Below are 15407 nucleotides of genomic sequence, written 5' to 3' on the forward strand. Positions count from 1 at the left end.
AAAATAAGGGATGTAGTTTTGTCCAAGAAGGAATGGAATGGATTTATTTGTTAGCATGCGGAAACAAAGAGATAAGGATTTCTGTAGTCAACAAATTCAGATTATATTGGGATTCTCTTTGCCTTTTCACACACAACACTCAAGGTCAAGGGCGTTTGTTGCTTTGCCTTAATGCTTGTTGGCAGTTTGCTATGGTGGCCAGTGACGGTTTGTTCTCCAGTTCTGCCTTTGGACTTAAGCCGGCGGTCAAAGTTGATCTTAGTCGTGTTTTGTGAAATGTGATTGCCAAGTTTTGATTTATTGTTTATCAAATTCTGGTAATAGACCGTCGTCAGAGATTTCTGCCATCGTCTCTGACATCAGGGGATCTATATCCTCTCAATTACACTGTCCGTACTTGACGTTAAGTACAACTAATAGAGGAGGTAGAAATGACTATTCTACCCTTGTCTGAACACACTGCCCGAGATGGGGTTCATGTGGAGTCCATCTCTCTCTATTAGATGTACTTGACGTCAAGTACGGACAATGTAACTGAGAGGATAAAAATTCGGGGGTGATTTGAGTTTTGTTTGAAAATTAGAGGGTGACGTGTAATTTATTTTATTTTATTTTTTAGTTTCTACCTAATGTGACTTAAGAAAAGAAAAGAAAAAAACATTTGGATAAATATTGCCTTAAATATAAATTTGATCATATTTTGGTACAATAAATGACATTTTTGTAATTTAATCAAAATCCAACTATTTCAAGGAACTTTTTATTTTTTGGTAAGAATTTCAAGGAACTTAATCCATATTGAAGTTTGATCAATGTGCTTAGTGTACAGTAATCTATCGAAAGGAACCATCCATGCCATTCCAACAACCTTGTGAGCTCAACAAATGAGATGGTTGTTGCCCTTATCATGACCCCAGTGACAAATTATACAATAGCAAAGATTGATCTCTGAATAAGGATGTAAGTGAGTAGGATTAAGGCTAGGTAGACAATACATGGCCTTAAGAGAGGGGAGGGGGGGGGGGATGGTTTCTAGGATATTTCGCGTGCGCTTCCATTGGCCCCCGTGCATGCCCAGGGGCCACACTCCCCATAGAGAACTCTCTCTCTATTTATATACTAGGAATACTTGATTTATTTGAGTATTTGAGTATTTGAGACTTTGAGTACCCAAAACTGTTAAGGAATCGAAAATGGATCATCGCTTTGTTAAACAAGACCAAATTCTAGTTTTGGGATTGTTTAATAAAGAAGACGGTTCTAGGATTGGTTCCCTTTGAGACCGAAACTAATAATGTACCATACTGATTACCCAAAACCGTCCCGTTTGAAACCCTTAAATGTGGCCACTGCTAATTTATGGATGGCTGGGTATGTAGATTATCTGCCAACCCTAACCCAGCCCTTAAATATCTGACCTTGGACGGGTAAAAAAAGAATTACACTAACTTAAGGGTTCAACTGTTTGGGCTTTAGACCGGCCCAGCCCACGTCAATCGTCTCTCTAATTTTATGATTTGGGAATGCGTTTTCTGGAATTTTTATCACCTCCAATTCGCTGCCCCCTCCGATTCCCTCCAATCCCTCACATAGGAGCAGAAATGACCACCCTACCCCACCTTAGGCAGTGTGTTTGGGTAGTGGATAAGGAGGTCATTTCTGCTCCTATGTGAGGGATTGGAGCGGGCAGGAATTGGAGGTGATAACGATTCGTATTTTCTGTCTAGGAACTGGTCCCTGCACCAGTGTGGGGCCAATGAGAGCGCATGGAAGCATTTATAATGTCATGATGAGACGATCATTTTGCCCCCTCTCTGTCTGAACACACAAAGGGCACATTCTCTGACAGAATTCTTTTTTCCTAATGATTTTTAATATCAGTGAACCTATAACACCACGTGTCAAGGGCATCTCCCTAGATAAAGGTTCCAACGCATGGGGGGGGCCACCGGCTTCAATGTCTCATTAAATAATGTGAAAACAATGCAGGGTTATATCTTTTCAAATAAAAATAGATTGTGCTTCTCACGTATGCACCCTACCACTTTTTCTATATTGAATCCCTCCATTCCCACTATAAAAAAATATTTAACAAAAGGAATTTCTTTAATTGTAACCAAACTTAGTTATAAGAAACCCATAATATGAAAGAAAATGGGTTCATATTTGTCTACCCTTTCATCTAACAAATATATTGAATGATCTAACATTTTAACCTTTACCATTGAATAGATAGAGAAATTTCTCAGGCTCATTTGGTTGTAAAGGAAATTAAAGGAAAAGAAAGTGAAGTCTTCAAATCTAAAATTCAGTAAAACATGAAGAACGTATAATTGTGGGGATACATGGCTCCTCTATCTTTTGTTTTTTGGTAAGACATGGCTCCTCTATCCATGGAGTAGAATTCGGTCATGTTGTCGTACACATTATTGACATGTCCTTCCTTGTTAAGGAGTCAACAATCTTATTGGTCTCCCAACAAATACAGAAAAAGATCAGGAACAAAGTATGTTGGCAAATGGATAAAGTCCTCTATTATCGGTCAGGCCACCAAAGATTTGTTTGTCATTGAACCCAACTAGTATAAGTTTACGACAGTCCGATGTCACCAGTAAATCTTTGATACAATCCGAGATCGCTTCCAACATATGGCTTCCGATCGCCATTGCTTCACCTACTAAGGTATAAATTAAACAATTTAAATTTGTTACTATATTTAGTAATAATACTTCTTAAATATGATTTTTATTTAATTTTTTAAATTCAAGTGATTTGGATGCAAAGTAAATCAAACAACAAAGGATTTCGAGTCAATGGTTCAAACATGGCAGAAATACTGTCATGTCCCAAACCACTCCCTGGGAGGATTCGGCTAGTGACCCAGATATCCTACGATATCCGTCAATCCTTCAAAATCCAAAAGCAATACTTACATATCACAAACCACATAATGTGGGGAGAAAGATAATAAATATATATTAGACTGCAATGGAAGACTTGAACTACCCATTGATGATTTATATTATTTATAGTAAATTCCTAAATACCTATGTTATATCATATACATCACTATTTATGTTCAAAAGTATAATATTCTGATAATTACATTTCTTAAAAGAAAGAAACTCAAATAATCACAAAATCATCGCTAAACAACAAGATGAAGACAATCTATAGTTCCATCGACAACGTCATTGCCCAAAAGTAAACCAATACCTGTAAAATCACCTAAAAGAAAGATTCTACGAGTGTGAGCTCCACCGAGCCCGTGAATGAAACATAAACCATACATGCAAATGCAACACAACCATAAATCTATACGCATGAGGTTCATTTATATTAATTAATCCACCTAACAACAAAGTTAAGTCCAGGTAAAGGTACTATTACAATCCCCAATACATGTATTCTTGGTGCGGGTTTCTGAACCCTTTTTCGCGATATACTCATTGAGTTGTCGGAGAAGAGTAGTCGATTCCAAAATTCACTCCTTAGTCAACTTGACCAACCCCCTTTTTTTGAAGGACGGGTCCTTGACCAAATAATACCTCCGGATATTAGTAATACCCTAAACATTTGGGATAGTAATTACAAAAAATTCTTTTTTAGGTTTGAAAACTTCACTCCCTTCCCTTTAATTTTCCTTGCAACCAAATAAAACCTATAGATAGTACACATATCAAATTTGGTTACCATATTTGGTTACAGTTGTACCATTCATTTTCAGATGGTCCTCATAATTAAATTAATCATAAAATATTTTTAATTTTTCAAAATTTTTTTTTATAGCATTACAATACATGAAAAAAATATTACATGAAATTTAACAACTGCTTGGATAATGACATGTACTACAAGTTCATTAAATTTGACCTTTAGCCAAACTGCACGCTATGTGAAAGATATAGTTGTCATTATAGGAAGGTAGGTAAGGGGTCCATTGTGGGCAAGGTGGTACCCACCATTCAATGTGAATGTCCAAAACCTTTGAACATAAGGGTCAACCATATTTGACAGCCCACCCATAGGAAGGGCCACCCATAGGAACCCTTCCTATATATGGCTCTATATCTTCCACATGGTTGGCTACAAGTCAAGTTCACCCAAATTGAATTGGCATTGTACATGGGAAAGTAATGCTTTGAAAATCCATTTAAATGTCGAAGGTTTCAAAAACAAATCCTTCTAGATTTCGACCAAATGGATATCAAGGAACTGTCCTAGACTTGTCACATGTTAAGCTCTAGACTTTGCGTTGATTTGGTATACTTTCGATTTCAGTTTCGGATTGATTTCATGAAATAATCAATAAATAGATTCTTGGTTAAGAAATTGAAATTGTTTTAGTTGCAACAATCTGAAATATTTTAGGAATAAGAAATCCTCCATTTGGTAGTTCTAATTCTAAGAATAGATTCTCTATATTTCTTTGAGACAGGCTAGTGATGGTGGCAGTGAAATATAATGATTTTCTTTTTTAAACTTGTCAAATGACACATTTACCCATGTTATTAACATGCTCATTAAAGTGGAGCGCAAACTAGACTTGAAATTGATTTCAATTTAAATATTGAAACAAGTCCTTAGCTATTTCACTATTTTAGATGAAATTGATTTCAAATTTTCATAAATAAGATAAAAAAATCATACCAAAAACCATGATTTCAATTTATTACCCGATGAAATTAAAATAGAAATCATATCAAAACAACCCTTAGATTAAATCATATATGTGTGTGCAACTCCATTTCAACTGAAACTTGACTTGTTGAGCAAGGGATTTTGAGGGTTTACTTGTTCATAGGATTTCAGTTCTATTCAAATCGTGGAAAAATATTTTTGTCAATACCATTACTATCTAGACCTGCTAAACTATAAAAACTTTTTCCTTAGGAAAAACAAAATCACTAAAAGTACAAAAGGAAAATGCAAATACATGTAGGATAAAATGATAGAACTTTGCTCCGAAATTTGGTCTTTGGCCAAATCACCCTTCCACTTAGCAAATATGTGGACTGTATAAGGAGGCATCCTTGGGTGGATTGTTTGAGGAAAAACCTTTCCCTTTTATATATGAACTATTTCTTTACTAAGTTCAATTATCTTTCCAAAGAAGCTAAAGTACATGGTATTGGAGTGTAGTTTGTGTTTGTGCAATCTTCAAATTCAATGTCGCCGTCATCAACATCATCATCGTTGTTGTTATTATTATTATTATTTTGGGCTTCTCATGTTGGTCGTCATCATCATTGTTGTTGTTATTATTATTATTATTATTTTTAGTTTGAGCGTTTCATATTGGTTGAAGTAACTATTCTTCATGTTGACCACATAAAGGTTCGTTATGGAAATGATAGGTCATTATAATATATGGAAGGAAGTGGTCTACATATTGGACATGTATTGCCATAATTCATACGTTAGAAGTTTCATTTTGAATGTTAAAAAAAAACCTAGCATTTGAAGTATGACCATATATCAAATGGAGCTCAAGACATGTACTTTCCTTTGATGGTAGGGAAGTTACAATGGTTTATTAAAAATAAAGGTTAGAATGAGTTCTGGCTCTTATGCTGTGTTTGGTATGCATTCTAAGTCAATTCGCATTCTTGGATGATAAAAACAACTATTTTCATCCAAGAACGCAAAATCGACCTAGAATACATTCCTAGAATGCATACCAAATGCAGCCTTTGTGTGTGCATTATGAGAAACACCATCAATTGTTGTAACTATTGGTGATAGACTGTAAAGCCAGAGAGCAACCCCGTGAGTTTTGGTTCATTGTACTATTGGAGACAAGGAACTCGCAAGAGAAAAGCTACGGTAGTCGGAGATGGGCTGCAATGTCTTGAGGTAACATGATGGGCCCTAATGAAGGAAAGTGATCCTCCACCCTCAATATTTTTCTCTGCCATGAATGCTTTAACATCTCTTTGTTGGAAATTGGGTTTAGGGAAAAAGATTTCTACTTGGTGGTGTTTCCTATGCCCTCTCATAGGGTACCGTGAGATGACGCCTCTACCCCTGGATAGATACCTAAGTGTGCTCATCCATTGGCCCAAACGCTTGTGTAGAGACCATGCAACCAATTCAAGTAGAGATCTCTTAATCAAGACAAGATGATTCATTAAATAACACCAATTCTTACAAAACACGGACTAGATCATAAAATGGAACCAATCAAGTTATTAATTTATATTTTCTTTAGTTAAGTATCATGTAATCTATCTTGGAGAAAGTTTTCCTACACTGAGGGTGAAGGAAAAATATACTCATCTAGGATCATAAATACTCTGTTCCCCTATAAGATGAAGTCGATAATACTCCTATTACTCCCTGATACTCTTCGCATTCCATCTGAACCCCTCAGTCAAGGGATTGACCATGGGTGAAGGAAAACTGCCCCCCTCTATCTTTACTAACAATTTGAATTCACATGTTAGTGCTGACCATGTTCATAATTGCACAAATCAACATGCTAAAGTCAAACATATCATCCTCCCCTCAAGCAAGTTGAAGTTGAATGGAGTATAGGCCAGGCAATGAGATTCCTTAACTTAATAAATTAAAATATTGAAATGAATCAGATAGAATAATAAATACTGCTATCATACAAGGTTCACTTTTTTTATGTTTTTTGGTGCAAAAGTCTCCAAAACCCCCTCAGGGAGGGGGAAGGGGGGGATCGATGAAAGCCACAAGGGGCAGAAACTGCTGTACAGTTCTCAAAAGATCCTCCGGAAAGGAGGACAACCAAAAACCCTGTCTAGGGAAACTGATAGCCCACTTAGCAATAGAATGGGCAATCACATTTTCTGACCTAATTACATGGCGGAAACTACAAGAAACAAACTCATTCTTTAACAAGAGAATATCCTTAACGACAGTAGCAATTTCTCGAGGAGGCACCAAAGAAGCAGACGAGAGGCACCTAACCAACACTTGGCAATCTGAAAGGATCCTCACATGAGACAAGCCTGCTCTTTTTGCCAAGCAAAGGGCCAACCTGACAGCCAGTGCTTCACCCACCAATGCAGGCATCACAACAAGATGGTCAGAAGCAATGAACTAGAGATCCCCCACATGGTTGAGAACAATGCATGCAATCCCTAAGGCTTTGGGGTGGGAGGAGAGAGCTGCATCCGTGAAGATGATGAAGGCCCCATTAGGAGCAAGAGGGTGCACCTCAGGCTGTTGAGGGGGCAGCTGCGAGGAGGAAGTCTCATGGATCAATAGAATGGTTCACTTAGATGGCCAAGGTAGTGACATGTAAGTTTTTATTTGATTTAATCTCAATAAGTTCCATAAGGCAAGAATTCCAAAGAAATTGATCCATAAGAGTTACATATAAAGTCAACCTAAGTTATGATGAATTCTATCCTTGTTGTTCATATCTCTTCTACTTTTGTTAGTGAGTAGTCCATTTTGTGATGAAAACTATTTGGCCTCACTCCACTAGAATCTTTCAATATAGATACTATATATGGTGATTCTCTATTTATTTGTTTTTAATGATTCTAATCTAGGGGTGTAAATGAATAGCCGAAATCCGTTTCCATATTCGTGTCTATATCCGTTTAGAACTGTCCGAATCCATCCGAAAACTAAACGGATGCGGATACGGATAGTCTATAGCTATCCGAAAAGCTATATTTGCATGTAAACGGATAAAATATTCGCTCCGTATCCGTGTTCATATTTATTTAATTTGCATTATCCGAATCCGTCCGAAAGCTAATCAGATGCGGATGCGGATATACCAGTATCCGAGCCGAATCCGATCCGTTAACATCCCTATTCTAATCCCTTCCTTTGGTCAAAAAAATACTGTCATTGCTTCCAGACTAAGGAGAGTGATGAGCATGGGAGAAAGGTCAAATTGAATGTTCAATTTAATATTCCTGTTCAAATCAGTTGAAAGAAAAAAAAAAGAATTCCTGGTTGCTTTATTGCTAGTTCTTCTATTTTGTTAAATTGTTCCTGATATATTTATTTCATTTGATGACTACTGTTGTTTCTATTGTTCCCTTAGACTCGTTGGGCAGATTTTTTTTTTTTTAAGGTAAAGTTAGGCAGATTTGTTGCCATGGTTGTTTGGTGATGGATACTTTTATTATCTTATATTTTGTTTTTGTTTTTGTTTTACTTATTAAGCGTCCAACTTTAGCTCGAAATGAAATTGATGAAGATTCATTATCAAAAGAAAACAAAAACTTTATTTGTTTAAAAGGACGTGAGCCAGTGGACATTAGACATGGTAGCAATCTGCTAACAAAGCAAACATTTCATTTTCATTGTGGAATTTACATTGATATGGGATCAAAATTTGCGCTGCAACTACAAAGGGTCTATAATGTGATGCAAAATTCCACGCCGAAGCACAAGACTAGAACTCGAGACATGTATCTTAAGAAGTGATGCTCTTTTTGTCTTTTGTTTGTTTGATACCATCTACTACCACGGTTTGAAGTTTGAAGAATCGGTATCGAATTGGTCGGATTAGTCGTTTTGTATTCGTATTTGCAGAGGCCGATATAGATTCCTAATGGATCCCGTATCGGTGGATCAATAAGAACCAAAGGTAAAAAAGTTAAAAAAAAATCGATTTTGAAGATAAAGTGTGCAACTCCGCCATACCCTAAATCCCTAATATAAAAAGTAGAGAAATATAGAGAAAAAAAAGTTTTGCACAAAAGAAAGAATAAATTTAAGAAGCAAGAATATACACTTACATGAAGAATCTTTATCTTCTTTAAAAGATCCTCCAAAATGTTGAAACGTCTGATCAAAACAAAAATGCTGAGTATTACTTACAAAAATAAAATGAATCCAAAATTCTCCCATACCGTCAAAATTCGGTACTTCCCTATAATGTTTCCATATTTGATGTCATGCTTTTTTTTCAATTTGTATTTACAAAAATATCCTTATATTAAAAAAAGACCAAATGTTTTCAAGGATGCATCGAGACACATAGGGGTGGGCGAAATGACTGCCCCATCCCCCTAAATGGCCGAAATGACCGGCCAAGTGTTTGGGCGCAGCTTACGTTCCCGGCTAGAGAACAATTGCCCTTAGAAAAAAAATACATAATGTATATATGAAGTCCAGGATTTTAGTAATCGGTATCCAGGTCGGGCTGTATCAATTCGAAACTCTAGATCAGACTGTTCTACCCCTAAATTTTAATAAAAATTTGTTTTATTTATATTTTTACCCTTGGTTAGTACCCTGGGATCAATATTGTATTGGTCTCCACCGCTATCAATACGAATTCACCGATCCAATACCGATTCCTCAAACCATTATATGAACTCAAAATTATCTGATTGGTTGAAGATGAGAAAAAAAAAATTTGTTGAATAAAAGTCAACCACTAAATTTATAAAAGATAAAAAAAATAAAAAAATCATGTGGATAAATTAAAACCCTTTCACTCTTGTTCACACGACTTCCTAACTTTCCTCAATAATGAATTTTTATCGAATCTCTGTTAAAAATGATCAAAAACTCTTTAAGTGGGCCCACCCTTCTGGAATCTTTGGATACCTTCTCATATTAAATTATGGATCTATTATTTTATTATATATATTTTCTAACAAAGATAATCACAAACCCCTTTACTCAAACAAATTAATATTTTCACCGATCGACGCTTTCATATCGAGTCCAGATAGGAAATCAAAACTATTGGTCCATCAATCGCTTAAGCCAACCACAAAGTTATAAAGAAAGAACAAGTTGAGTTCTAGTAGACGTTTGAATATACCCCTTCAAATCTCTTATAAAAAGAACTCTAGAACTGGGAAGTGTTTCAGTTTCAAACTTTTTAGCCTAAGATCCCCTAAATTCTCCAATTCAATGGCGACTAGGGATGAAGGTTTTTCAGATCCCCAACTAGTGAATCGTCAGGGATCAAAGAGGAACCAGAGGAGGGAAGAAGAAGAAGAAGAAGAACAGCTTAGTGTGGAACAGATCTTTGAGAGCAAAGAGGTTCCTTCATGGCAAGAACAGTTAACCCTAAGAGCTTTCATGGTGGGATTGGTTCTTTCAGTTTTGTTCAGTTTCATTGTCATGAAATTGAACCTCACTACAGGTATCATTCCTTCCCTCAATGTCTCTGCTGGACTTCTAGGGTTTTTCTTCGTCAAGACATGGACGAAATTTCTGGAGAAAACTGGTTGGCTCAGACAACCTTTTACAAGGCAAGAGAATACCGTTATCCAGACCTGCGTCGTTGCAAGCTCCGGCATCTCTTTTAGCGGTACGTTTTCCGTTATACCTTAACCCAACTTGTTTTGTTTCGTTGTTTATTTATCGTAGGATTGGAATTTTCCGATGATGAATGAGTTTCGCCGCCGGTAGCGGCGGTTATAATGGTAGATCAAACTGGTAGGATGGAATTTCCATTCTTCCTAATAGGATGGTAAAAAAGTGTACTTACATACACTTGTCAGTTAGTTAGCAGCTTTCTGAGTAATTGTTATCATGCAACCACAGGTGGTGGGAGTTGGGAGTGATTCGTTGTTAAATGTGTTCACGTTTTATGCGAGTTGAGCTCACGTTTTTGAACGTACGAAAACGGTTCACATCCGTTCAGATGGAATCCACCCGATAGGTCTCACGGGGTGGATTCCATACGGTTGATGGCTGTTCACGTACGTGAGCTTGAACCTGATTTGTTTTGTTTCTTGAAAATAGGAAATATGGAATTTCTATCTTTTATTTTTTATCCAATGGTTATGATGTACTCTGGGATGTGTGCCCATGATGCATAAACATTATGTCAGCTCAACCGTTGGATGCGCATTAGAAAGGATCCTCCATAAGGATAAGTCTCTTTCTGTTCACAGACTTCTCGTGATATGTTATAGTCTTTGTGGAGAGTAAAGTTAAAACTTATAAAGCTGTGATAGTGTAATGTTTGACCTAGTGTAGAAACTTGTAGTCTTTTTGGATGTATGTAAATTAATTTCTGTTATTTGTTCTTTTGGTTTTTGAAAACTAATTATCCAATGCAAAGGACCGTCACACCTCCGAAGGTTGAACCCAAAAAATGATCAGGGGTGTGACAGTCATTTTACGTATCCTTATGTCAGAACACGGGACGCCATGTCTGGCGCAATTGGATGACAGATGTTCTTTCTTTGAAAAAACTAAGCTCTTATATGATTTTTGGTTTGATTTTGATTTCCCCATGTTGTGTCTTAAACCGAACCGAAATCAAATCGATTGACACTCCTTATTTCTGTGGGACCCATGATATCTTAACTCTTGGAAGCAAGCGATGTGACCTACCAATTCCCCTTTTGTTTTAGGTGAAAGTCTATGAGTGGTATTGTTCCTATAAGCTGAAAGTGCGTGAAAATGATTTAACTTTTTCGGTGCTTTCTACTTCAACTTGTTGGGTTTGTTAGCTGTTCCTTTCTTAGCGATCTCATCACATGGGTGGTGAGATTCTCAATCCAAACCGGCTACACTTGCAAATATCTTCGTTCTGTTTCGTCTGCAATTCGAACCGGTTCATTTGTCTATACTTTTTTCTCATTCCTGGTCCGGCCAGAGTCTAATCTTGGCCCTCCGAATTGAACCTGGACAAGTGAAATCCTAGAAAATCTGTACAAATCACAGTTTTAGTAATCGGAATTGGGATCGCCCTGAATCGGGCTAGATCAGATGGATTTACCCGTGTTTTTTTTTTTTAAAGAATCAGATTTTTTTACTTTTTTACCCTTGATTCAGACTGATCCATCGATACAAGAATAAGATTGCCCCATACTTCGGACTGATCCGATATTGATTCCTCAAACCATGGAACCACCCCAATTTTATGGGCCTAATTATGTTTCTAGAGTGGCTTGGATCAATTTGATTATCCTATTTTTAAACATTATTTAAATTTGGTTTTTATTACTTATTTTCCATAGCTGCTATCCCAATTAAGAGTTTTAACTTTTCTTTTGACAATAAAAAAAAAAAAATTCAATCACTCAATTTAGCTTTTAATGGCCGCAATTCTAACAAAGTCAAGTTTGAGTTGGAAAAACTGCTCAACCACCAAAAGTGTGAGGACTGAGGATCTTGATATGCTTGACTTTGACATCTATAGCAATTGCATTGAATGGGTCAAAATTGAACCAAGGGAATTGTAGTTTGTGTCACTTTCTTCAAGCCCATGTTCGACCACTGTATTCTGGGATTTCTTTATATTAATTGGTGGAGCTCTTCATGTTTAGTGTGAGACAGGATTTTAGTAATTGGTATCGGTCTCGGCTGATACCGATATGATATCGATCCTTATTGGTCTAAATCGGACATTTTACCCCTAAATTTCAAGAAAAATCAATTTTATTTATATTTTTATCCATAGTCAGTACCCCTGGATTGGTATTGGTCTCTACCGATAGCGATACAAATATTGGGTTGAGGGATTTACAGAATCACAGGTATGTAAGGGGACAAAAGGTCTCCCTGATAACCGATGGACCGGTGAAAACCTGCTCAGATAACATGTAGATATCTAACCTTAAAGCTCGAAGTATTGGGTAGAGGGACTCATAGGTGGTAAATGAGGGGACAGAAGGTCTCAGAGGTAACCGAAGTGAGACTATTCTCTTAAAAATTTCTAACCAATGCCTAAACTAGGCATAACTAAACCATACATTTTATGCTTTTGAACATGATTAATTAGGACATTTCTTTACATGTCTTGTTAATAGGTTTGGAAACTTCATTATTGTTAATGGTGTTATATGGTTTAATTTTAATGATGATGAACAGGTGGTTTTGGGAGTTATCTCTTTGGAATGAGTGAGGTTATAGCAAAGCAATCAACAGATTTTAATGATGCTCAAAATGTTAAAAACCCACAAATTGCATGGATGATTGGGTTTCTCTTTGTTGTTAGTTTCATTGGCCTCTTCTCTGTGGTTCCGCTTAGAAAGGTAATTTCAGTTAAACCTTCAAACTTGAATTATTTTTTCTGTTGGGATTATATGGTTTGATCTTAATTTTATTTTATTTTTTTGTTTGTTTTTGTTTGGTTTCAGATCATGGTCATTGACTTTAAACTAATCTACCCAAGTGGCACTGCTACTGCACACCTTATAAACAGTTTCCACACTCCTCAAGGAGCCAAAATAGCTAAGAAACAAGTCAAGACTTTGGGCAAGTTCTTCAGCTTCAGTTTCTTGTGGGGTTTCTTTCAATGGTTCTTCACTGCAGGAGATAATTGTGGATTTGAATCATTTCCTACATTTGGTCTCAAAGCTTTTCAGAACAGGTAAGTAAAAGAACTGATGGGTTATACATAAATATCCTTATTGTCTAATTCTAGGGTTTGGATATTGACATTTACTGTTCTTTGTTTGGAAACACAGGTTTTACTTTGATTTCTCTGCAACTTATGTTGGGGTTGGGATGATCTGTCCACACATCATAAACGTATCTGTGTTACTTGGATCAATTCTCTCATGGGGTATTATGTGGCCTCTTATAGGTGATAAAGCAGGTGTTTGGTATTCTGCAAGTCTTTCATCTAGCAGTCTCCATGGCTTACAAGGTTACAGGGTTTTCATTTCAATTGCCATGATACTAGGAGATGGTTTATACAACTTTGTGAAGGTGCTGAGTCGAACATTCATCGGCTTGTCTAGAGAAATTCGTGACAAAAGAAATGCAGTTCTCCCTGTTGCTGATCGCAACTCGCCTGCAAGTACAGTCCCCTCTTATGATGATGAACGACGAACCAAACTCTTCCTCAAAGATCAAATTCCACTCTGGCTTGCAGTAGGAGGCTATGTTACTATTGCTATTATCTCTATTATTACACTTCCACACATCTTCCACCCTCTCAAGTGGTATTACATCTTGGTCCTCTACATCTTTGCACCAATTCTAGCTTTTTGTAATGCATATGGGTGTGGTCTGACTGACTGGTCCCTAGCATCCACATATGGAAAGCTTGCTATATTCATAATTGGTGCATGGGCTGGGGCATCACATGGAGGGGTTCTTGCAGGTCTTGCAGCTTGTGGTGTCATGATGAACATTGTTTCCACTGCATCTGATCTCTCACAGGACTTCAAAACAGGGTACCTGACCTTGGCTTCACCAAGGTCAATGTTCATAAGCCAAGTAATTGGGACTGCAATGGGTTGTGTTATCTCCCCATGTGTCTTCTGGATCTTCTACAAGGCTTTCCCTGATATGGGTCAACAAGGGACACAATACCCTGCCCCTAATGCAGTTGTATACAGAAGCATGGCTATGTTAGGTGTTGAGGGGTTCTCATCTCTTCCTGACCATTGCCTTCAACTTTGCTACGGGTTCTTCGCTATATCAATTTTCATAAATGCAATCAGAGATTCTGTAGGAAAGAAATGGGCTAAGTATATTCCACTCCCAATGGCCATGGCAATACCCTTCTACCTTGGCTCTTACTTTGCCATTGACATGTTTGTTGGAACTGTGATAATATTTGTGTGGCAGAAGTTAAACAAGGCCAAAGCAGATACATTTGGACCTGCAGTAGCTTCTGGTTTGATCTGTGGTGATGGGATATGGACTTTGCCCAGTTCAGTACTTGCTATGGCTAAGGTGAATCCACCCATCTGCATGAAGTTTCTGTCAAGGGCAACAAATATTAAAGTTGATGCTTTCTTGAACCCTAGTTAAATTGTAAGTCTCTGTTGGATAATGTCCTTATAGATTTTATTTTTTTTTCCAATTGTTTATGAAAGTTTTAGATTTTAAACAGTAAAGTTACATTCCAACTTGTAAGTTGAAAGGATTCTTCTCAACCCAATCTGAATAGATAAAATATCTTGATAGTTAAAGGGTTTAGAGAATTTCAAATTTCCATTCTATCCAAGTTCATGTAATGTTATGGTTTCAAAACATATTGGATCACAATCAAACATGTCACTATCCTTTTCTTTCATTTCTTCACAATTACCTCTAACACAACCTGTGTATCACAATTAACTCCATAGTCCACTATTATGCCCCTCAAAATGGTTGATAAGCAGAATTTGGCTCTCCTCCAGCCGTGGCGGGAGCTGGAGGATCCAGCCCAGCCAAAACAGGGGTGTTTGGGACATTTCACAGGTTCCCCCCCCCCTCCCCCCATCCCCCCTAAAATGACGGAACCCTCATGTTCTGGCTGAGCTGGATCCTCCAGCTTCCGCCATGGCTGGAGGAAAGCCAGGTCCGGTTAAGCATTAGTTTGCAACAACGGTGAGTGAAACATAAGACCCTTGTTGAAAAAGGACCTTGAGTTTCATTTCGCCCATGGCGAAGGGATTCCCTACCTTAATCATCCATGAATCAAACTTAAATGGATACGAAAGACTTCGTACAATAGGGGCAGGGCCTGACATATTTGACCATTGATTTCCTTCGCA

At 37.2% G+C, this 15407-nt stretch overlaps 1 protein-coding gene across 1 annotated transcript; it reads left to right on the forward strand.

Moving 5' to 3' along the window:
* The first annotated feature begins 9883 nt into the window (after nucleotides 1–9883).
* LOC122646238 (probable metal-nicotianamine transporter YSL7) lies at nucleotides 9884–14695 on the forward strand. The gene is made up of 4 exons (XM_043839741.1): nucleotides 9884–10267; nucleotides 12784–12947; nucleotides 13053–13285; nucleotides 13383–14695. The coding sequence occupies exons 1-4, from the start codon at nucleotides 10036–10038 to the stop codon at nucleotides 14677–14679; spliced, it is 1926 nt and encodes a 641-aa protein (XP_043695676.1). The 5' UTR covers nucleotides 9884–10035; the 3' UTR covers nucleotides 14680–14695.
* Nucleotides 14696–15407: the final 712 nt, after the last annotated feature.

Source organism: Telopea speciosissima, chromosome 11 (genome assembly GCF_018873765.1).
Source record: "Telopea speciosissima isolate NSW1024214 ecotype Mountain lineage chromosome 11, Tspe_v1, whole genome shotgun sequence".
NCBI classification, from domain to species: Eukaryota; Viridiplantae; Streptophyta; class Magnoliopsida; order Proteales; family Proteaceae; genus Telopea; species Telopea speciosissima.

Excerpts from the sequence above, each read along its gene's own strand:
- LOC122646238 (XM_043839741.1), top strand. The coding sequence starts at position 10,036 with ATGGTGGGATTGGTTCTTTCAGTTTTGTTCAGTTTCATTGTCATGAAA. Across the intron at positions 10,268-12,783 it reads CTCCGGCATCTCTTTTAGCG|GTGGTTTTGGGAGTTATCTC; the intron begins GTACGTTTTCCG and ends GATGATGAACAG. Across the intron at positions 12,948-13,052 it reads CTGTGGTTCCGCTTAGAAAG|ATCATGGTCATTGACTTTAA; the intron begins GTAATTTCAGTT and ends GTTTGGTTTCAG.